At 48.6% G+C, this 22723-nt stretch overlaps 1 protein-coding gene across 1 annotated transcript in view; it reads left to right on the top strand.

Moving 5' to 3' along the window:
* Positions 1 to 11647, top strand: part of LOC8052014 (fatty acid synthase-like) — a 119179-nt gene extending 107532 nt beyond the window's left edge. Inside the window, exons 27-29 of the mRNA XM_042294497.1 lie at positions 4519 to 4776; positions 8235 to 8492; positions 11531 to 11647. Coding sequence (XP_042150431.1) covers positions 4519 to 4776; positions 8235 to 8492; positions 11531 to 11647 — 633 coding nt within the window. The remainder of the gene's footprint in view (positions 1 to 4518; positions 4777 to 8234; positions 8493 to 11530) is intronic.
* The last annotated feature ends 11076 nt before the right edge of the window (positions 11648 to 22723 follow it).

Here is a 22723-nt window from a genome sequence, read left to right as displayed (position 1 = left end):
GCGACGGACACCGCGTCTTTTGTACTAGGTATGGGCAATGCGACTGCAGCTCAAAGGGGCGAAGCAACGATTTTTTCACTTAACATAATAGCGCTCAGAATTTTTCCTTAAAATTTGTAACCTATAGCTGTAAAACACGGCTTAGTTGTTTTGTTTTTTTTTTTTTTTCCACACAATGGCAGTCGCGGAAAGGATTACAAAAAAAAATGCATTCGTCCCCTAGACAGAGTTCCGACATAGATAGGATTCGGCTATTCCCATCATCGTGGCGATCGGGAACGAACCATTACCCGAATGCGTGTTGAGGCGTTGTCACGAGCCTGAATCAAATGCTCGTGTAGTGCTCGCGTACACTGTACGCGAGCACTTAACGTTTACGACAGGGGACCCCGTGGGCAGCCGTTTAGATACCGTCCCTACGGAGATCGCGAATCTAGACTACAAAAACCTGGGGATTGCATCGTTGACGACGCCAACAAAATGGCCACGTGCGCTTGTGCGTCTTGAGCACCCGTCAAAGCTGTCCACGCACGCTGTTGACTTGCGGAAAAAATAGCTGACCGAAAGTATATTGTGGTAACTGTGGTTGAGCATAAAGACAAGGCTGACTTAACTGAGGTTAAGGTTGCCCGTGTAAGTGGGCAATAAAATGCGTTAAATTGACCCATGGGAAACGCCAATCATGTCCCCCATTTGGAAACGCTCCCGCTGACCCCTTCACTTTTCTCTTTTGGCTTTCTCTTTTCCTTCCTCTTTTTCACTTCTTTACGGGGTCAGCATTATCTTTCCGAAATAGGGACGTGTGTGGCATTTCCCAATTTCATGCAAGCGCATTCCCTAAAGATTTACCAATGGATCTTCCTTTAAATCTTAGCCACCTGCTTGGACCAGCGCTAGTACTTGTAAGTCTTGGTTCACAGTCTGTTTCGTAGCAGACACAAGACGAACGCACCTGCAAGTTCGGACTCTCCCCAGCATTTGCGCGTGCATTAGCTTCCGCCCCGTGACGTCACCTCCCTCTCGCCTTTGTCCTTCACTTCTCTCCTCCTCTGTACGCGGCGCGCTTCCCTTTCCACTGTTTTACCCACAGACGGACGTCGTCAGCTTTTCCCTGTCATGCGAGTGCTAATGAAAACGCATCATTAAGCTTCTTGGTCAGTAGCGTTTCGTGCAAGTATTCGCAACTCCAGCCCGCCGCTCGCCCTCTCGCGGACGAACGGAGAACTAGAGGAGTGGGGACGGCAGCGGCAGCGGCGGTGGCGCGGAGACGGTGGCAGGGACTGTCGGCCTTCATGCGTGAAGCCGTTTTACTGAAAAAAGTGAGCGCGTTAAAAAAGGAATTCTTTTGCTCCGCCTTGCAACAACGTTGTACAAAAAAGAGATTTCTAACTTTGTTAGTAATTTTTCGTGTATCGCATACGCTGCGGATATCTGGTCTTGTGCATGGTCCCCAGCTGACTCTGCGCTCAACGTGGTGGCAAACGCTCCCTCCAATCATAAAAAACTCTATTGTACGGTGTACGAAAAGTCTATTTTTTGCCAGAAGTAGGAGAATTCTCTTCGCGCAACGTTATGTCGAGCAATACAAATCAGTAATCGCTTCTCGTTTGAAGGCCGCTACAGTGAACATGACCATTTATTCCAAGCACTTTAAAAAACAGAATATCCGTACTTTCTTTCAGGTAATTAGAAAGCAAATAAATAAATGCTCTAAGCATTTTAAGCGCGTCTGTGTTGGCCAGCCGTTCGTGGCGAGAGCTTATAGAACACGCAGTTTTGGCCAGAGGGACCGCAACGTTGCAAATAACATGGTACAAAAAATGTGCGGTATATTAAAATATTAATTTTCATAGAGCAATAAATAAAACCCCTAACCACGCCGACGATGTTAATAGACAGTTTTTGCATAGCGTACGACACCCCTGAACTTCAGTTGGACGTACAGCGCACTGACGTGCAACCGATGCTGCCAACTTTCACGAGCGGCTTGACAGCGGCGAGTTGTGCAACTTATTCAAATAGCTTAAGTAAGTGTAGATGACTGTAAGAAGAAAAAAAAGTAATTGGTGTTTTCTTGGCCCTACAGCAAAATCTCGGTGTCTTTTTTTTGTTGTTTTTTTTTCTTTTTTTTCTTTTTTTCGGTACTTTTTGATGCGTACTTTAGCTGTTTAATGTCTTATGTTGGGCCGTCATCAAGCCTCTCGTAAAAGTTGGGGCCGTCAGTTTGGCGTCAGTGCGCTGCACGGCGAACTGAAGTTTTTGAGTGTCGCATATGTGACAAGGGGTGTAAGGACTACAAACTTTTTTTTAGAGTGATGAGCATGGCAACGCTTCTGACGGGCACTGAAAATTTTGCTTCAAAGGCGCAGCGCGAGCTTCCGGTTGTAATGCGACACCGCACGGTAGCCTGCACTAACAAGCTTTCTATCAATAACCATAAAGCAGTTTGATCACGTGTGGCAATACACTAAAACCGAGACGGTGAGCAGCGAGTTGTGAGCCTGTGACGCGGAGACACCAATACTGTGAACGCTGCTCTTCCGAAGCTTGACGGTCACCGTTCGCGGCTCACTTTTGTAGGGTTTTCGTCCGATTCCCCGGGCCCCTGTCTCCGGATGAACGTGACACAGCAACGCATAGCTCTCGGCAGAAGGGGTTTATTCCACTCACATTCTGCTGGGGGTTTCAGGATCGGGACAGGTGATCGAGGGAGCCTGGAGGGGGTGCGCCGCCACTGTATGCTGCATGCCGATCGTCCGTGCGGTGCTAGTCCACACCGCATCCTGTGGACGTCGCCGTCGAGGGTCAAATCCGGGGTCTAAGTCCGGACCATGTCACCGGGCCATCGCCCGAGCCGGCGGCGCGGTCGCCACCAGCGCGAACGTCCGTCATGGCCCGTTTCCCGCGCCAGAGTCCCCTTTTCCAATCTCCCGTCGTCCGTCGTCCCAGCTTCCCCCGTTCCCGCCGTCGCCGCGCACCAGACCGGCGGGGGCCTCTTGTTTCCCATCGTGGGCTATCTCTCGCTGGAGCTCCCCGTCTGGCTCTGCCGCGTCCCGAGCAGGGCCTCGGGCGCCGACGCTGTCCGGGAGGGGGGGCCTATGATGTCCATCGCTGACACCGCCAATGTCTTCAAGATGGGTCCCGAGGGAGGAGGCGCTCGGGAACCAAATCTCAAAGGCGCCGTCTTTGCCACGGAGGGGACCGAAAACGAGTCTCAAAGGCGCCGGCGTCCGGTTCTCGACCAGAAGGGGGCTGACGGGACCCCACACTTTTTAGAACACGAATGGCCAAGCAAAGCGTAAACATGATATCTTCATCACCCTCAAAATATTCTGCCACAAACAATAGCGTGGCCGGTGCCTAAAACGCGCTCGCTCACCACAAAGCTTCGCAATTTGAGGTTTCTGCAACCTTTAAGTATCAGCATGCTATTTTTCCTAACGTGCATCAGCATCTGCGTCATCTGTAACATGATCCTTCCCTGACCGCTTCGCATTTGTAGACAAATAAATCATTTTTACCGCGCTGAACAGCGACAGCGAGCAGGCTCACGGGATATGCTGGAGAATCTATCCCCGCCTCTTCCGCCATCTTCGAACGACCGCCCCTCCACCTAGAGGGCGTTGGAGTTGCGAATACGTGTGTTTCGTTAGTAGAGAAAATAAGGTAGTCGTACGACTCATTCTTGCTTTGCCGCAAGAGGGCCGCCCGTAAGCGATCGCGATAGTTCAAACTCGGATATATCCTTCTTCTGGTTAATTCGAACACATTAAAACAAATTGTTGTTCCGCTATGTTTGTAATACATTCAAAAGCCGTTTAATTCGAACGGCACTTTCGTGCAAGTAATTGCTTTTCTTCCCGTGGCCCTGCAGAACGGCAACACCCGCGGAGCTTGCTTCCGCGTGTGTTGCTTCTCCGCAGTGCACCATTGCTCGGTGAGTAGCGTGCTCAATGGGGCTCAAGCAGGGCACACGTGAGCTATGAAAACGGGCACCACGCGGAAATTTCCATAGCAACTTGGGCGGACACTGCGACGCGGTGCCATGGCATAGGTCCACATCACAGCCTCCGCGCAAGTTGCCATGAAACCGCCGCGCGGTGTTCGTTTTCATCGCTCATGTGTCCCCTTCCTAAAAGGTAACATTAGACAACTTCTTGACGCAATGAACAAACCTAGTTTTGTTTTGAGTTTTCGGATGCTGTCTAAACAGTTCACGGTAAACAACATTTTTCAGGGATAAGTAAAGTTATGTCGTAAATTTCACAACTGTTGAATGCGTGGACACTTGCTTATTATAAGTAGGCCTATCCAGAGAAAATCATCAGATGTCTGAATTGTACGTGTACCCATTCATTTGGAGCGATGTATTTTTATCTCGCATCATATTTAGATGAATTTCTGACAATTCAAACTTCCGATAATTCAGACAAAATCCTTGTCTTCCTGGAGTTTGAAATAATGTGTCTACCGAAGTCCCACCTCCGTGGTCTCACGTGGCCCTCCCCCTTTGTGCAGCGGCTAGTGGAGGTGCAGCCCCAGGGGCCGTACCACATTGTGGGCTACTCCTTTGGTGCCACGGTGGCCTTTGAGATGGCGGTGCAGCTGCAGGGGGCGGGGGCCCCCGTGGGCAGCCTGGTGTTCCTCGACGGGGCGCCCAAGTACATCGGCGTGCACATGGGGCACCACCGCAGCCGATTCACCGACGCCAACGAGGAGGAGGCCACTATCCTCTGCGCCTTTCTCGTGCGATACCTCGACATCGACTTCGTCCAGGTGGGTGCCCTTGCGAGGGCAAAGCTGGGCCTACACTACCCTACCCTAGTTTTAACCTAACCTAACCCTTACCTAAACCAGAGTGCCCGGAATATTCTCCGACCGCTGTGTTTCAAAAGACTCCGAAAGTGGTCCCTCGATTTCCGCCCTACGATGTGGTAGAAGTGTCCTGCTGTTGCCTGCTGCGATCCTGGCAGAGGCACAGAAATGGGGGTTTGTGCGGCAAACGCCCGTTGTGCTGCAGGCCGCTCTGCAGACAGAAAGTCTATGGAGACCGGAGCAGACGCGAGATGGGTTGCCACGTCCATAACAAGACTCGCATCCGCTCACTGTTTTCGGTGGTATTTTTACGACCAACCGGCAGGATCGTGACACAGCGGATCCTGACGTAATTTATTGCCACCTTCAAATCGCTCTCGACGCATGGGTGGTAAGGACGATGAACACGCAAGTCGCAGATGCGTTCGAGGCACTGTACCTAAACCCATAGGCAGAAAGTTCTCAATTTCCCTGAGGGCACGGGGGGTAAAAACTGGATAAAGTAGGATAAGCATGCTGACCGCATGAGACCTAAACAAATGTCTGCTTTTGTTTTCCTATTATTTAGCTATCATTGCAGTTGTGATCAATGACTTGCGTGGTTCAAGCGCACTGACTGACAGTAATGGATTGTTTCAGCGTTTGGGAAAACAGAATAGAGATTACGAGACGTACCATGTCGTCTACTTCCGTAGGCTGCAGGTCCGCCGGAGATGACACTTCCAATGGCTTTCGAAGAAATTTCCAACACTAGACTTTTTCGTATTTGCTAATACTACGTAGGGTCTTCGAACAGGACTGCCCGTATAGTTAAATAAATTATCCACTCACCAGCTCTGGTCATTTATTGACCAGAGCTGGCGAGTGGATAATTTTTTTATTTATCCACTGGACTCCAGCTATCGATATGTGCGTGCACCTGGGCGCACAGATAACTTTTTTTATTTCTCAACTGAGCAAAACCTATCGATATGTGCGGCCATCCGGGCGAACAGATAAGATTAAGGAGGTACACCCAGAGGTTCCGGAAGCGATGGTACTAGCTTTTCCAAAAAGCTCGGGAAAGGGGACGGGGGGAAAGAGGGAGGGGTGAAGAGGGGCTCGGGCCACCGAGCCCTCCCCCCCCCCCCCTTCCTCGTAGTCAGCGCCTATGCCTGAACCTAATCTAAATCCTTTTCTTTCTACCCTGATCTCCCCCTTCCTCCTAAGGCCACCATCCATCCTTCAAAGCGCCATCTAGAGGCCGTAATTCGATGCTATTTATGGTGAAGCACCATATAAATGCTGCCCTTCATTACCTGTGTATCCTATAGTTATCATCACAGTCAACTCTACACCGTGGCACTAATTCAGACGGCGGAACCTTTGGGGGAGAGAGAGGCATGTGGAGGCAGTGTCTATGGTCGTCGGCGTCTGCTTTGGCTGTTAACCGCGGCAAGGGTGTTAACCTTATTTCTTGTGGAAAGAGCGCTCTACCTCGACATGTGGCAAAGTAAATTTACTACCAAACTACACCTTCATCGAGGGCCAGGAGAAAGAGTGGGAGCCTCCAGAGTGCACTCTTAGGAGACCCTACGAGTCGATTACCGTTCCGTCTTTCATAAACATAGTGTTCATACAGAGCGCAAGTCGGCGAAAATATGAAGCCTGGAATCCGTCTGCGACTTGTTTGTTTAGCGTCCTATTCTTCCTATGCATCAAGAGTGGTCCTGAAGTGACAGCATGTGATGTCGCAAAGTCCGGAGTGTCGCGCTGCCGGATGTCGCGATCCTGGCAGTTAGATGTAGGAGACCCGCCATTAGGCACGAGACCGTGAGCGTCGCCGTCGTCGCGTCGTCGGAACTCCCGGCTGCCGAGGCTTCGTGGAATGCTAGAGAGCGAGCCGCGGCGGTACGGGCGTTTGCTTCCTCCAGCCCTGCAGCTGTGACACTGCCAGGATTGTGGCCGGCGACAGCGGGACACTTTTATGCCCCATCCACACTGAAAGCGGATCCGCGTTCGCGAAGCGGTTGCGGATGTGGTTCGCGAGCAATCCCGTTTAGACACACCGAGAGGCGGTTGGCGGTTGGCGGTTTCTCGGCGATCACGCGTGATCCTTTCAGAGTTGCGTTTGGCGACCCTGAATTACAATCCAAAATTCACTTTAATTCGCGGTCCAAAAGCAACATTTTGCTATTTTGGCACTGTGAATATTTTTCTTCAAGTTGTTCGCACACATTACGAGTTCAGGCAGCGAAAAGCGAGACATGGACCGAGAAACTTGCCTGACATTCCCTCGACTTCGCCCACAAGCCTTGCTGACTCACAAAAGAATGTTCTCGACCTTTACTCCAAAGTGGACCCTTCGCGCATGAGTAGGCTGACCTTGTTTTAGAGATAGAGGGCCAGTTTTCTCCCCTCTTTGTTGGCTCTCATCATTTTCAAAAATAAGAGTGGTGGGATGGACCGCGGTGTGGGAGAATGTGTTCGGTGCTAGCTGGATGTGGCTTCGTTGGTGGCGTACTCAACTCGTCACTCACACGTCGATCGAGTGTACTCTTTGTTTCACATTAAGCTCAGATAAACGCCATATGCATTACCACTGTATCATCTGGTATGTTCACTTTGTTCCTTGAGTATGTTCCCTTTATTTCGTTTGTTAGTAATAAACGTTACAGGTCGATCAAGGGCAGGTACCCTGCCCACTCCGCGGTATAGCGTTGGCTACGCAATCAGGCTCACGACGTCTCTATCGGCTTTCGTGGTGGTCATGCATGGTGTCGAAAGCTTTCAATAGTTCGCGCGACTATCTTAGTGGGTGCGAAAGCTGACACTTCGGTCGATCAGGGGCGGGTTCCGACGTTCTACGGGCAGAGACTAACAAGGCAGCGAACTTCGGGCTCCGGCACCCGGAATAACAAACAAACTCTTACCCGAACCAAATCTCCGGTGCGAAGCCCGTTAAGATTACGAGTCAATTCTTTTCGTGGTGGATTCAAGTGACGGACGTGAGCATCGCGTTTCTCCGTTGATTTGTCTGATGTAACGCTAGGAGTAGAGCGCCTTAGACGCCTCTCCAGTGACAGCTGCCATCTTGTTTCCAAAGTCACTGGCGTCACGTGAGCGTCGCGTTGCGATTGTTGGCCGCTTTGCGGTTCGTGTAAGCGGTTGGGAAAAATCGGTCCCGAAGCGGTTGGCAAAACCGCGCTCCAACCGCTCGATCCCAGCCGCTTTGTGGTTGAGAACGCACGGATCCGCTTCACGTTTGCGGATCCGCTTCCCGTATGAATGCGCCATTAGGACGTCGTCGGGCGGAAGCGGAGAGACCGCTTTGTTGGGTGCGGTGAACGCGCACTGATCGGCGATGCAGTCCGGGCATCGTAGCGAGATGTCTCGCGGAGATGAGTGTTTTGTGCGACATGTTCTGCGTGCGGTCGCAGGCGAAGCGGCAGATGGTGCAGTACCCGACGTGGGAAGCGAAGCAGGAGGTGGCCACGGACCTGCTGCTGGAGGGCATCCCCGACGTGCGCCCCAGCCGGGAGGACGTGACCCTGGCTACGAGCGCCTTGTACCACTTCATCAAGGCCGGCAGCGAATACGTCCCCATGTCCAAGTTCCGGGGGGACGTCACCCTGGTCAAGCCATCCAGGCCGAACAAACTGACCATGAAGCTGCCTCCTGACTACGGCCTCTCCGAGGTGCGCGGCGTTCGGCGCCGGTTCTCGCCCGTTTTTGGAATTTGCGCCCGGTAGCGCCTTAAAGGCTGACAAGCGGCCAGAAAGGGGGGAACTCGATTCCTGCTTTCAATTCGAGGAGGGGGCAGACCGTCCTCCGTTCTGCGGGAAGTGCTTGAGATACAAGCTCCTGTGGGGAGAGGACGAGAAGTGTGCGAGAGAGAATGTAGAGAAGGAAACTGGGAACCGGTTTTGTTTTCGGCAGAATTCCTTTAAGAAGGCCTATGTTGGCCTTTAAGCCGCAGCCACGTTGCTCGTTCATGGTACAAAAAGGCATGGTGGTCGTTGCAGACGCGAAGACAGAATTACCTGCAGACACGCCTCAGATGTATCGTGTCTGCAGGTAATTCTGCAAACTGCCTTTTGTGCATTAGCAGTTGGACCGCAGCGTCAAGGCTCGTCCATAAACTTGCGACTACTTGCAACCCAGTGCGTTGCGAGTCTTTGCGATCCTTCACAACCAGGCTACACACTGCTGCCAATAGCCGTGGATCACTCGCGGCATTCGTATATTTACTTGTAAGCAGTGAGAGAGTGCAGGCGAGCTGGTATTCAATCGACATCTTGTAAACCCTGAGATGGGGAACGATAAAAAAAACGGACGAACACAACAGATTTTGTTGTGTTCGTCCGTTTTTTTTATCGTTCCCCATCTCAGGGTTTACAAGATGTCTATATTTACTGCTTTTTCGCACATCATTTTTTTACTATTGGTTTGAAATACTTCTGACATTTTATTTTAAAAAAAACACATTTCTTATAGTACGCACGTTTGACCTCGCAAACACTGTAAAAGTTTCGTTCTCGAAAAATGCAGTTCCAAGGTTGCCTCATAGATGGCGCCAGCGTGCCAGTGTATTTTCTGGTTGTAAGATATCGCGAGAGGTTGTAATGCTGTCGGTCGTAACCAGTCGTGAGTGTGTGAACCGGCCTTTAAGTGGAAGGTCCGACGCAACGGCGTTAAGGATTGAAATTTTGAAAAAAATTTACGCTAGCTCGATCATGCTGACAAAGATCGGGGCACAGAATCTGCTGAGCTATCACATGCATAAAGTATGTTGGTTGTACTTGCTTTCCGTGTGTGATCCGGGGGGGGGGGGGGGGGGGGGGGAGGGGGGGGACGCTGCGTTTAGAGTTAGCTCTACCAGTGTCCCAAAGTCTTCAATGTTTGCCACGTTCAGCTTTATATCGCTATTACGGTTATAATACTCGGAAAGTTCTGAATGTTGGTGAAATGATCACGGACTAACGATAAATACGCAAAGTCTGGGTTGGCTGTGCCTCACGCGTTTGCCGTTTCTGCGCCACCTTTCGCCCATCCGTAACATTCGAGCACGGTCGTTCCTCGGGTGTAAATTAATTGGGCAAAGAACCGGGGCATGAAAGATTCCAGCGAACGATAGAGTGCGGCTAAGCACTAGAACGGAATGGTATAGCTTGGCAGAGCTATGCCCATACATTGTTCACCCCTAAGCTGACAATGGGGCGAGGCCTACATGCTCGACGAACCTATCGCAGTGATGGAAGTGGCATTTGACTTTTTGGAGCTAGTTCTCTAGCAGACACTGACGCTTTTGGAGCAGATGCTAATATCTGTTACCGCGTCCCTTTAATATAAAAAGTGGTTGCATCTCTAAATGAATTTATTTACGATAGTGATCGAGGGTTCCTTTTTGAGACTGGAGCATATCACTTGTTACCTTTTGTGATAATAATGGATGGGATGCAAAAGGAATAGTCTTCTTTTTAGAGATAGGGATCTGGTGAGAGTAGGATTCATTTACAATGGGTGCTGAAAAAAGGCTAAATGTGAACCGTAGCGTAAGACTTCGTTAAGGTAAAACTTTTCTCCCTCCCCATTTTAGTTGGTAGTTCATTTAGCCTGGAAATGTAATTTCCGTAAAATTCCAGCAAGAACCAGCATATCCGCTAACGCATGTATAAAAATGCGTCCACTAAGTAACGAACCTGCCAAACTCAACCCTAATATCAAAAATGCAAAAAAAATGTATTCATAAATATTATAAAAACTTACTCTCGGCTAAGTTTTTCCATTTTATTTTATGAATTAGTTTACAATTAGGGAAGAGAAGGTGGACCTGTAATAATTCTGAGCATGATTTGCGTGCCCATCGCGCTAACCCAGATGCTTTCCCAAGTCATGCGCTGCTCCTATGCTCCTAGCACTCGTGTGCAAAGTGGTGAAGCTCGACACAGGCACGGTGGTGAGAGTTGAAGGTAGGCGTGAGTGGCACAAGTACCACGGTACTCTGCAGTGACGGCACGAAGGCATGTGGCCGATGTGATAATCGAGTGACCCGGTCAGGAGCATACGACCCTGGTTCTGTATTATCACAGTAGCCGCAATCCTGGTATTCTGTAAAGTTTTCTGGGAAGTTCTAGTTCCCGAAATCGCCGACATCCTCCGCAAATTTAGACGATGTAGCAGTTGATGCGCACCATCAATGGATCTGGCCGAGTGATTCGCAGCATTAAAGCGCGACAACGTGCCATTCGTCATCTCCTTGTACGTGTTCTTTCATCGGCTCAACCAATCAAGTGCAGAAAATGTCCCGTGACTTGCACTTTTCTTTAACTTTGATAATATTAGGGACAACGAGTAACAACGTAATAATGTTTTTGCTTTAAACCCATCTCGGCGCAGGTGTGTGCAATTTCCCTCTCCGCTCCCCTTTCGTCACCCGGCTTTGCTCTCTGTGCGTGGGTATGGGCGGGGTGATCACGTGGCAAAAGATAAGCGTAAGATTGATCCAACGAGCATGCGGCTTCCACCGATTTGTCAGCTGTGGGTAAATGAAGTATAGTGAACGCGGCTGAATTGGAAGCTGTAATATATCGGAATACTGCGGGCATACGAGCCTGGGCCATCTTCGTTGCACTTGTCTGAATACACCCTTTCCTAATCCAGGGTTGTCGACGCATTGTTTCCAGAGGCCGATTGTTTCCTGGCATTGGCTGAACGTCCTTGGTTTTTCTCGCAGTGCTGCGAAGGCAATGTCGACATCCACGTGGTGGAGGGACTCCACGAAAACTTCATCCTGGGCAAAGGTGCGCTGGAGTGTGCCAACCTGGTTGCCCAACAAGTTGGCGCGGCGTAGCTCGGCCTGACGCCGGGCCGGCCCGCTCATTCCAAAGCGTCGGCATCCCCAGGGTGCTGCGGCGGGGTGGTCCTCGCTGCCAATTGGCTGTTTTCGTCGTGTTGACCCTCCGGTGCTCGACCCCCTTCTTTTCTACAGCAGACAGTCGACACGAACAGCATTTTCGCCACCACTGCGTATTTATGTAGACTCATATTGTAGCTTTCTTTATTGTGTTGCCCCCAATAAAGAGCTATTGAATCGCGGAATGCTTGTGGCATAATGGAACTCGCAGTGCATATATCTTCCGCCTCGAAAGAAACCGGTGTAAAAATGCTTCCGAGAATTTGCAATGTTTCAGCTTCTTACCAGCGCATCACCTTGTGGACATGGATGCTTCCTGCAGGCGTGGGCGCCACCGCTTTCCTCCCCGGCATCCCCTCTTACTGGGACTAGCACAGCTTCTGTGGAGCCAGTGGCTTTGAGTGATCAGTGCGTCCTTATATATTTAACATTATAGATGTTGCGGTGTCACACAGACACGAGAAGTGTTGTTAAAGTGGGAAATCTAAACGGCGTTAAGTACGCTTTGCCTTCATTGTGCAAGGTTCAATCTGATAGGAAGCGCTAGTGATTGAGACTCTTTTTTTTCATTGAAAGTTGTGGCGTGTGGGCGTCATTAGCGAACCACCCGGTTAGGTCAAAATGCAAAGATTAGTGACACAAATGTGAGCGTATGTTAACCGTAGCCATCTGTTATTCTTCCATCCCCTCTACCGTCCCCCCCCCCCCCCCCCCCCGTTCTTTCCTTCCAAATTGCTCCTCGCCACCCTAGTCCTCTACAGCCGAGCACGTAAATGGGTGTCAGACCTCCAAGGCGTGCAATCGACCCACGACGAGATCGGTGGAAAAGATGGCCATCATGCCAACTACCGAGGCGTTGGTCAATATTACCGCAAAAGACCACGTCACCATGCAAGACACCGGTAGCCATCGATATCTGCTCAACTTGATCGACTTGATTTGTGGTTCCAACATGGTGTTGTAAGGGTTACCGAAAAAAGTAACGACATACGCCACTCCTGACTTGAAAGAAAAAATACCGCATTACCGTCCTGCGTTACTTCAAAATTAAAGGAACGCGTTAGCGTTAACGTTACTGATTAAAAGTAACGCAGGTTACTTTTGGCGTTACATTTTTAACTTATGAATGAACACGGTTTACTGTTTAGACGATACACGCACACATACGCGCCATATTTTGAGAAATACTATTATGTCCATGCTGAAACTGAACATCGTTAGTTTATTTTTCTTACGGTTTCACGTAAATACTCACAAAAAACGCAGAGAAAAACGCAAAAGTCATAAATTCACATGGCTTGGCACTTAGACACACCAAAAAATTCAATTTTTTAAACCTTGGGAAGAAAAAGTAACTAGTAAGATAACTTCGTTACCCATTACTTGAAATAGGTGGCGTAAATACGTTGCTCATTACTGTTGCGAAGAGGTAACGAGTAGGTTACATGTTGTCGATAACTTTACCGGTAACGGCGTTACTTGGAAGGTATTACCGCCCCCCGCACTACTCCAGCAGCAGTCACTTTGACGTCTACGAAGGAGGTCATCGCTCACCTCTTCCAGGTGTTCTATCGCTACGGAGCGCCCGACCACTGCCTCAGGGACCACGGAGGCGCCTTCAACTCTCACGAGTTTCTACTCTTCATGCGATTCCACGGCGTCACCATTCACCATTCCGCGGCTTACTGCGCAGCCAGTAACTGCTTAGTTGAGGGCAGCGACGGTACGCTCGTGGCCGTCCTTCGTAACCTCTGCAAGTCGGATCCCAGACTTGGGATACACGCCTTCAAGAGGCAGCCCTTCGCCGTCAACACTACCTACAACGCATCGTCAAAACTTTCACCCTTCGCGCTGCTCCGCGGCTACGTCCCGAAAATGCCTCATTAAAAGCATGAGCCCAAAAACGCGGAGAGCATGCACGAGCGCTTGCTCAGATTATGCGCCGACCGAACAGACGCACTTGAACGGAGTTAAGACGCCCATCTTTCATGTAAAGTCATTCACGATCGTTCCCACAGGGATGGTAGGGACTTGCAGCCCGGATACACCGTACGGATTCGCCGCCGGCAACCCGCGTCCGACGAAATATAAAAGTTGCCCCCCCCCCCCCACCCCCCCCCCCCCCCTCCCCGGTTTAAGGGCCTCTGAGGAAATCGTTGGGAAACTCCACGAACGTGACATTCCGCGTTCGACCGCTGCTTGCCTTCGGTAACACAAATTCGGCCAACGAAAGCACGGTTCACTGCTCACGGGTGAAGAAACATTCGCAGCCATATCTAGCTCCAACTCTCACAGACCCCCATGTCGGTAATCTATCAGCGTCATCGCCAACCCTCCTTTTTGACCCGACACAACATGAGCCGGAACTCCCCACACCCGTGCCTTGCCTGGACATCAACAACATGCAAGACTATCCAACAAGCCGCAAAACACCCGTCGCTGAGTCACCGTGCCCCGCATTCTGCACTCTGCGCCTGCGCCTACAAGTCATTAATATATCCATAGAGCAGTTTCACTATTTCGCTTGCCATTAGTTGTTTCAAAGCTTTATATAGCCACGTTGTTACATAAGAATACCTATAAGAGCTGCGCCTTCCGCTTTGCCATTTGTTTTATCTTCACAGCCACGCGGACGTGGCCTATAGAAGTGGGGTGGGATGTGAGCATATGTTAACCGTAGCCATCCCGTTCTCCTCGTCCTTCGTTCTAACCATCGCCCAAATGGAAACACCAGCCAGGTCGACTTTGCTGGACAGCTTCAGCAGCCGACTTCTTTGCTGCAGCTGTAACCTTATCCCTCTCTTCATAAACTAGCCTCACTTTTGCCCTCGCCCCTTCCCGCTGGCATCGCCTCTTCGCCTCAAGAGTCTCCAAGCCCGTGTTCTTCTCTTCCCCCCAGCTGCTTCCGCCCGTCCCACTAACTCAGACAGACCTACCTTTTCCGTAGTAAACAATTATCTTAGTCTTTAAGCTTGTTCCTTCTCCCTGAGGCCTACCAACGGCCCTCACGCAATTAAGTTAGTGACTTGAGCTGAAATTTAATTAAGTTGCAGACACAGCTAGACCCTTGGAAATGTCTTATTGCAGTTGCTGTCAAAACTTGTATACATTTCAAACATCACGCGACGTCGCTGAGCTGTGCTGAAGCAATATGCTTACTCTCTACGTATCTACACTTCACCAAAATGCGAAGAATCTGCCTAACATTGTGCCAAGGGACATTTTCACTCGTTCAATGAGCTCGGACATCTTTGCACAGACGGATCGTTAAGTAGGCATGTGCATAATTTTGAAGCTTTAGATCAACGCTTCCAATTTAGTATCACGATTCTAAAACTACTTACTGATCTACCAACTCTGCAGCTTCCGTCCTCGTGAAGTTTTTCGCCATAAGCGACACTGGTGCAAATAAAAGGAAAAAACAAAAATGAAAAAATGGGCCGAAATATATGCGGACCTGAAACGGTGTTAGGGCTACCGGATAAATGGTGCCACTGAGTTTGTTGTCAAACAGAAAAGGGCGACTAGAGAACGACGTCTATTTTCAATAGGTGCTACGTCACGCTGTACAGCGTGACGTAGCACCTAGCAACTGAGGTGCAGTGGGGGGTGACGGGGGCTATGGCGTACGTACTCGTGCCGCCACCAGCGTGTAGGTGTGGCCCAAGGCGGGTCAATATTGTCGCGGAGAAAATAGGAACCCTCTTTTCCGTTGAGGAAAGACACTGATGTTAACAAATAACGGTTTATTTAAGGGATATGAGATAGGCTCTTTTGTAACAAATATGGAGAATTCGTCAATGAATGCTGGGGGGAATACTTTTAACCTTTGGCGACTTCCCCTGCCGTCCTCCTCAACCACACACCCACAGCCAAACTCGACAAACAAGGATTCACACAAAGGCGGGCGAGCCGAACTCCTCCACGGCCGTAAGGGATCCCAAGTTGTAATAAGGTGGAAAACTGGGCCAGTTGGTTGATGTTATACTGTTTTTTCCCCATCATCGATCCCAAGTTTGCGAGTTAGAGGGTGGAAGACTCCACAGCCGAAGAAGGGTCGGACGTACAGGTTTCTCACCAGAGGCAGGATGATGTTCTCGGCAGGCACGTAGCCAGTGGAGGGGGGGGAGCCCATGGAGCCCGTTCACCCCCCCCCCCCCACCCAAATATTTCATTTTGCTGGGACCTCCTCTTCTCCGTCCCCCTCATAGAGCATTTTGTCATGGGCGCCCCCCCCCCCCCCCTCGAAACAAAATCCTGGCTACGTGCCTGTAGCAACAAGTTGCCCGACTGTAGGACAACGTGTTGTGTTGCTGTTGCCGCCATGTTGCCTCAGTGTAACAGGGCCTTTAAGAAGGACATAGGCTTTACAGACCATAGTATTCGCTTTCTATACGTTCCCACCGAAACAGACATTTCTTATGATTTATTCATGTTGATAGGCCTACACAGCCCCTGGAGATGCCGGATGACTGACATTAATGTAGACACGCCACGCACCACTAAATCCATTTTTCTAGAAGAAATATCGAAAGTAGGAAGTGTTTACGAAGCTCACCAGCCAGTGTCTGAATGTTTTCCAAATGTTTAATATCTGGAAATGGGTGAGATTATTACGTGCTTCGAAACGTTGTTTGTTAGTGTCTGTGAAGTGCCATGAGCAAAAATGTGCTCCAGGACTTTGGTTCGGTTAGACAGTCATCTTAGCTTTTCACCTCGTTTCTATCACCATGTGTATAGTCATCTCTAAAGCCTTGCATAGCCGCGGATTATCCGCGGATATCCGCGGATATCCGCAGATATCCGCAGATATCCGCAGATATCCGCAGTAAACTGGCGAATGCGGATAAAAATTAGACGGATTTTGGCGGATTGCGGATCGGATGGGGATGTCAGGGGCTGCGGATGCGGATATCCGCGGATCCTAATCAAAATTTTTGGCTGGTGGCATTCAGTCCGTCGGCTGACGTTTTATTTACAGATCGTTTCGTCGGCATGCAACGTTTGATCGAAAGGCTCCCCGTGTTCATTTCATCGAAAAACCTGAGGCGTTTCGTCGCACACAACCCTGCTTTTTTCGTAACAACCTTTTTGCGTCTCGCCTGGATTACAGGGGGGGAGGGGGACATAGTTTGGTTTAGGGATGCCGCGAACTTTTATCGAACCGAAGGTCGACTATCGAATCAAGCAGTTCGAAAGGTTCGAAAGATTTCGAATTTTCGAACTTTCTTTATCATAAAATTCGACGGAAGTCGAATTTTTGACCTTGTTAAATTAAGAAGTTCGACGCTTTTCGATCGAACTTATGACACTCAAAAATTCGATCATTTTCGAACTTTCGAACTTATTACACTGCGAAATTCGATGCTTGTCGAACTTTCGAACTGGATAGACCAAAACATCGATGATTTTCAAACTTTCGACCTTCTTTCACTAAAAATTCGAAGCTTTTCGAACTTTCGAATTTCCTACACTAAGGAATTCTATCATTTTTAAACTTCCAAACTTATTTATGAATAGAAGTCCAAATTTTCGAATTTTCGAATCCTGAAATGTCAAAAGTACGACGAACTCCGAACTTTTAGAGTAAAAGTTCGAAGTTCGTCGAACTTCGAAAGACCGGCGGACGGTTTCATTTGAATTCATGTAGTGAGGTACATTCGTAATTTTTTTTTCTCGAATTTTTACATGCGGTGCTGCGTTCCTTACGAAAGACAATGCGGTTTATTTCAATGTTTTCGTATGCTTAGTTTCAAAGAAATATTTTCCCGAAGGGGTGAGGAAGGACGACAGTTTTTTGACGATTGTCGTTTGTGCCGTACTTGAAGCGCGCTATAGCCGAAACTATTTATGGTAGAGATCAGGCTTTATGGTAGAGATCAGACTTTATGGTAGAGATCAGACTTGTACAATGTTACTGAAAAATAGTAAGGAATTACATTTACAATTACTCAAGGCTAAATTGTAATTGATTACAATTACAATTACCCTACTATAAAAGTAACTGACCGTTACCTCGTAAAGTAATCCGTTACTTTCGTGGCGTTACTTTTAACATTACTGTCCTCAAGTAAGAAACAAATTTAAGAGGGTTATACAAGTTCTCATTGTTGCAGCTTGTTCCATTTAATGACCTTGAGTATTTCGAGCAACAGCTGGCTCTCGAAAGTCTCGTCAGACATTTTGCGTTATTTCTTATTCAATATGTCGACTGCTACGCTGAACACCATTCGAGCTGAGGCACTGAATGGGAGTGCCATATTGTTCCTCACGAATGCTTCATACTCTGCATTGAGCTTTTTCAGCGAAACAAGGGAAGTACTATTTACCTCGAAGGTAGAGCAAAGCTTCGGCGTTGCAGCCGTTGCCTGCTATTCGAGAGATTTAGTAGGTCCTTCCGGTACCTCCAACAGCCGCGATAACGGTACCCGATAACGATATGATGCATGCGCAAAGACGGCGGCGAAGTATCGGATATCGTTATCGGAGTCACCGGACCGATCTACTAAAATTCTCTATTGTCTAAATCGCGAAGCTGTGGAAGTCATCAATAGCCAAACATAGTTGTAACAGTAAGGTGATAATTAAATAATGAATAAGGTTTGGTTCGATATTCTTCTTCCTTAGGTTCTGAACAGTTCAAGCGACACTTGAGACGTTGGTGAATAAAAAAGAGTTTACAGTATATAAATATAAGTAATAAAAGAAAAAGAAGGACACTCATAACAATTAATTAGCAAGTCGGTTAAAACAAGGAAATGTAAACGCACGTTTTCCGTGTGTACCTTTATTGGCGCCTTTCAAAAACGCACGGAGCACGAACCGACTGCAGTTTACTCCAGCATTCTCCAGATAAACGTCCGCTGATGCCACGGGCAGCAAAGGGTAGAGTACTAAGCCGTGGTACTAAGTAAGCCGCGCTATGGCCCCACTCACGAGTTTCACTCTCTTCTCAAGCCCAGAATATCAAGTATACGTCAGCCACCATTATGTTTCATTTGTAAAAATATCTGCCTCAGATAAGATGCGTCCTGCTCGGGCAAAACATGAAGAAGAAAGGAAGACTATTACCATTTTCTAAGTGCTCGCAAAAAGCTGACTCACAAGAAGGGTAGGGTAGACGGAGCGTTGCCTCGTGTTGTGACATAATGAAAATGGTCGTAGTCACTACAACCGAGAAGGACGTTGTTAATTCTTTTCAGTGCACTTACCGCCTCGACCTTCTCGGAGAGGTGCACAATCGTTTGGTGTCCTCCTCTCCTCGTCTTCGATCGCAAAGAAAAAACTAAGGGACTTTAAAAAAAAGCGGAAATAACGTGCCCCCCCCCTTTTTCTTTTTTTTTTTTCTTTGTAGAAATGTTCATTTGGATTTTTTGACAATGTTGTTTGGGTATAAAAAAAATAGACTCAGGGGCTTGGTGTTGCAAAAAAAAGGCTTTGCGGAACTGAAAAGTGCCAAGCCTCCCTTTGCGCTGGTCAATTCGCGTGACAGTGTCACTGCGCTCGACTTTACAAAAAAAAGAGAAAAAAAAAGAATTTTTATTTAGAAAGGGGGGGGGGGGGGGGGGGGGGGGGAAGGGGGGTTGGTTCCAGGACCAACTTAAATAAGTTGGTCCTGGTTGGTTCTCACAAAAAAAAAAATGTAACGGATTACAAGGAATCCGTTACGTCAAAAATGTAAGGAAATTACTTTAAAATTACTCTAGAAAATATGTAAATATTCCGTTACTAAATTACTGATAAATGTAAGGGATTACAAGTAATTTCGTTACTTGTAACGGATTACGTACAAGTCTGGTAGAGATGTTAAAGTTTTAAAGAATGATCTATGTATAGCCTAGGTAAGTGTCGTCTTATTGTTATTCAAGATAAGTTCCGAGGACATGTCCAAACATGTATCTACGGGTAGTTATGCCCTAAACTTGGTATTTTTTTTTTTCGTCTAGGTTGTTTGAGGTATCGCCTTTAAATTAATACTACAGAGAGTACATATCATTGCCATCTGCAGAATACAAAAAAATGTATTTATTGTTTTTTCACGTTCATTAATAAATTAACTCATGGGAGAAGATATCTAATATTGTTCAAATTCAGCACGTCATTAAAATTTTTTTTTTTTGCTTCACGTTTTTGGGACATGTTTCTTTTAGCCTTGTTAAGAATGGAACCTTCGGCGACCTTCTTCCGAGTTTCAACGCTGCGGAGACGAGTCAAGACGAGTCCGGGACCGTCGCCCGCTTGTCGGGGCCTGCGGCAACAAGTCTCAACGCGCCCGTGACGTTAGCGGGACGTGTGTGTGTGCGTGGTGGTTGGTGCGCTCGGGAAAGGGAGAGAGGCATGGCCTAACTACGGAGAACTTTGGCTACGTCGCACTGGACGGCGGACTTTGCTGCGTCGCACTTGACGGCGGGGTGCTGCATCGCACTGGCTGCCCTGGCGGGGAGTGAGGGAGAAACGGACCCTATATAAGGCGGAGCGCGAGGCTGCTCCGTTGTTCTCTCGGATTTGACGACTGTATCGCTACCATGTAATTAAACCGTTCGTTACATTACCAAGTCTCCCACCCCCACTGAACCCCTGGGTTCTTCACTTCGGGGAATGGACGTCGTCTCGAGCCAGGAAGCTTCCGGACGTGCGGCTCAAACCCCGCCTCGAACAGCCTGTACGCATTTTGGTAGGAGAAACTTTTTTCGAAGTTCTGAGCCTCTGAATATGCAAGAATACAACACTTTCGGCGAATTCTTTGTAGTTTTTTTTTTTTTTCCTCCAGCTTTTTATCCCCTCATTCATTGTTATTATTTTTTTTTTTATCAATGGCACAGTTATCTTGGTCGAAAAGACATAGCTGTGAACTTCCGAACCACTAAGCATGTGACAAGCAGTGCCTTCTGACAACGAGTTTACGAGAATGACCACCTACGCGATCTTTTATGCACTGAAGAGCGTCAGTAGCTATATTTATTATGCATAAATAATTTCAGATTAAAATAACCTCGACCACGCCCTCTTTCCCCGTATTGTTTTCTTTAACAGTCCGAAAAATCTGGAAAAAGTAAAAAAGAGCTGCAGCCCCCCCCCCCCCCCCCCCCCTTTTTTTTTTCTTCTTCTTCCGACGCCACTTGTATGGTAGAACGCTCCTGGACCTCGAGTTCTGTCGGCTTCTGTGCTTTTTCCGAGCCGTTTCCTCCGTCCCAGAAAATAAACCTCCAGGACAATTACAAACTTAACTTACTATATGCCAGTATCACTCGGGCGGCGTTCGATCAGATTACTACCAGCGTGCAAGGGGTAGGGATCTAGTTTGCCAGGTCGCTTCAAGGGTTTTCTGAGCTTCAACCTCCTGCCCGCCCCGGGCCGTTTCGAACTGGATGAGTATAGTAAAACAGTGCGCTTGTGTGATCACTACTGTGTGATGCTCGTTAAAGACCCCCCCCCCCCCCCCCTGGCCACTGGTACTTAGCAAGAACATCCGCATGGTTCCAAATTTTGCGGATGCGGTCCGGATACGGATACAAAGTATGCGGATGCGGATCGCATACGGATACAATAATGTAAAAAGTCTGCGGATGCGGATCGCATACGGATACTCAAACTGTTATTCACGCAGGGCTCTAGTCATGTTTTCACCTTATCACCTCGTAACCTGAATTTCTAGCGCAATCGTCCATGTATACCAAAAAAAAAAAAGGGTACCGTTGACCGAGTGGTTTAGCGCACACCAGGTCGGAGCACGTAGGGCGAAAGCTCCCGCTGCAGAACCCAGGGATCTTGGGTTCCATCCTCACCCCTGCCCGTTTTAATCTGGATCAGCATCGTACTGGCGCGCGGTCGTGTACCACTACTGCGTGGTACACGTTAAAGGGATGCTGAACCGAAATCTGGATTCCACAAAACACGGCGGCAAAAGCGTGCAACCGGACGCTACAAACACCAAAACATCACTCATACAGCGATATCTCGAACGAATGACCGTATTTTTCAAAAAAAGAGGCGCATTTGGCAGGAATGTTGACGTCATGTTTCTCCGAGAAGGAGAGGGAACGGCCTCGCGTCTTCTCCGCCTCGCAGCCTTGAGGGAGCGAAGCGAAGAGAGGAGGAAACTAAGTATCTTGACGGTCACGCGCCTTGTCGGCCTGGTTCAATCTCGACTTCTTTTTCCACAAATACGGCCGTCCATTTCAGATATCGCCTTATTGGTAGTGTTGTAGGGATTGTAGCGTTCCGCCTACATCCCCAGCATTGTTTTTTTGAAATCCAAATTTCGGTTCACCATCCTTTTAAAGACCCCAGGCTAGCGGTTGTACTGCACTGGCTAAATGTCTCATCTACAGCGAGTACCTCCTCGCAACTTTGAAATTCCTGGTCAACTAGACGCTGTCTAAAAATTCACACAACCCCAATTAATATTATTTGGGCTTCGGACATGCGCAGTCGCGTGTTCGCGGGCAATTCTGCCATGTCTGCCGCGAACACAGCGTGTCTCGTATTTGCGACTCCAGCGTGCTATGGGGAGCACGCCGGTCAGGCAAAATGGCGAAAGAAAGGAGGTCGTTTTCATCGTTCAGGACGCGGACCACCATAAATGTATTTCGCTGCAGCATAAAATCGGTGTTACGTATGAAAGCAAAGCGAGTTTTTGGCGGTAAAAACCTTATAGTCACTACGTAGGAATGACCCGGCGGAAGCAGAAAAATAGTTACTGGATACGATGTTTGTTTCCACACTGCCTGCGAGAATCAAGCAGCGATTACAGACGACAAGTCGAAACGTCCTTCTCTTGAGAGCTTCTCGGCGTTGCCGTACGTGGAGTCGATTTCGCTGGAGTCGCCAATACGATGTCACGTGTGCTGCTCTTCCAAAGACCGGAAGCACCCCCAGCGGGAGCTGTCGCTATGCAGAGGCTTTGCAGCAGCTGTGCATGGGCGCCGCCGTGGCTGGGCCGTAATTTTTTTTTCCCTCTTGTTACGTTTATTTCACTTCGTCATTATTACAGCAGGGAAGGTTATGGCCATT

Source organism: Ixodes scapularis, unplaced genomic scaffold (assembly GCF_016920785.2).
Source record: "Ixodes scapularis isolate PalLabHiFi unplaced genomic scaffold, ASM1692078v2 PGA_scaffold6__148_contigs__length_123643588, whole genome shotgun sequence".
Taxonomy (NCBI): Eukaryota; Metazoa; Arthropoda; class Arachnida; order Ixodida; family Ixodidae; genus Ixodes; species Ixodes scapularis.
Note: the sequence above shows the minus strand (reverse complement) of the source record. Positions and strands in the feature narration are given on the sequence as shown.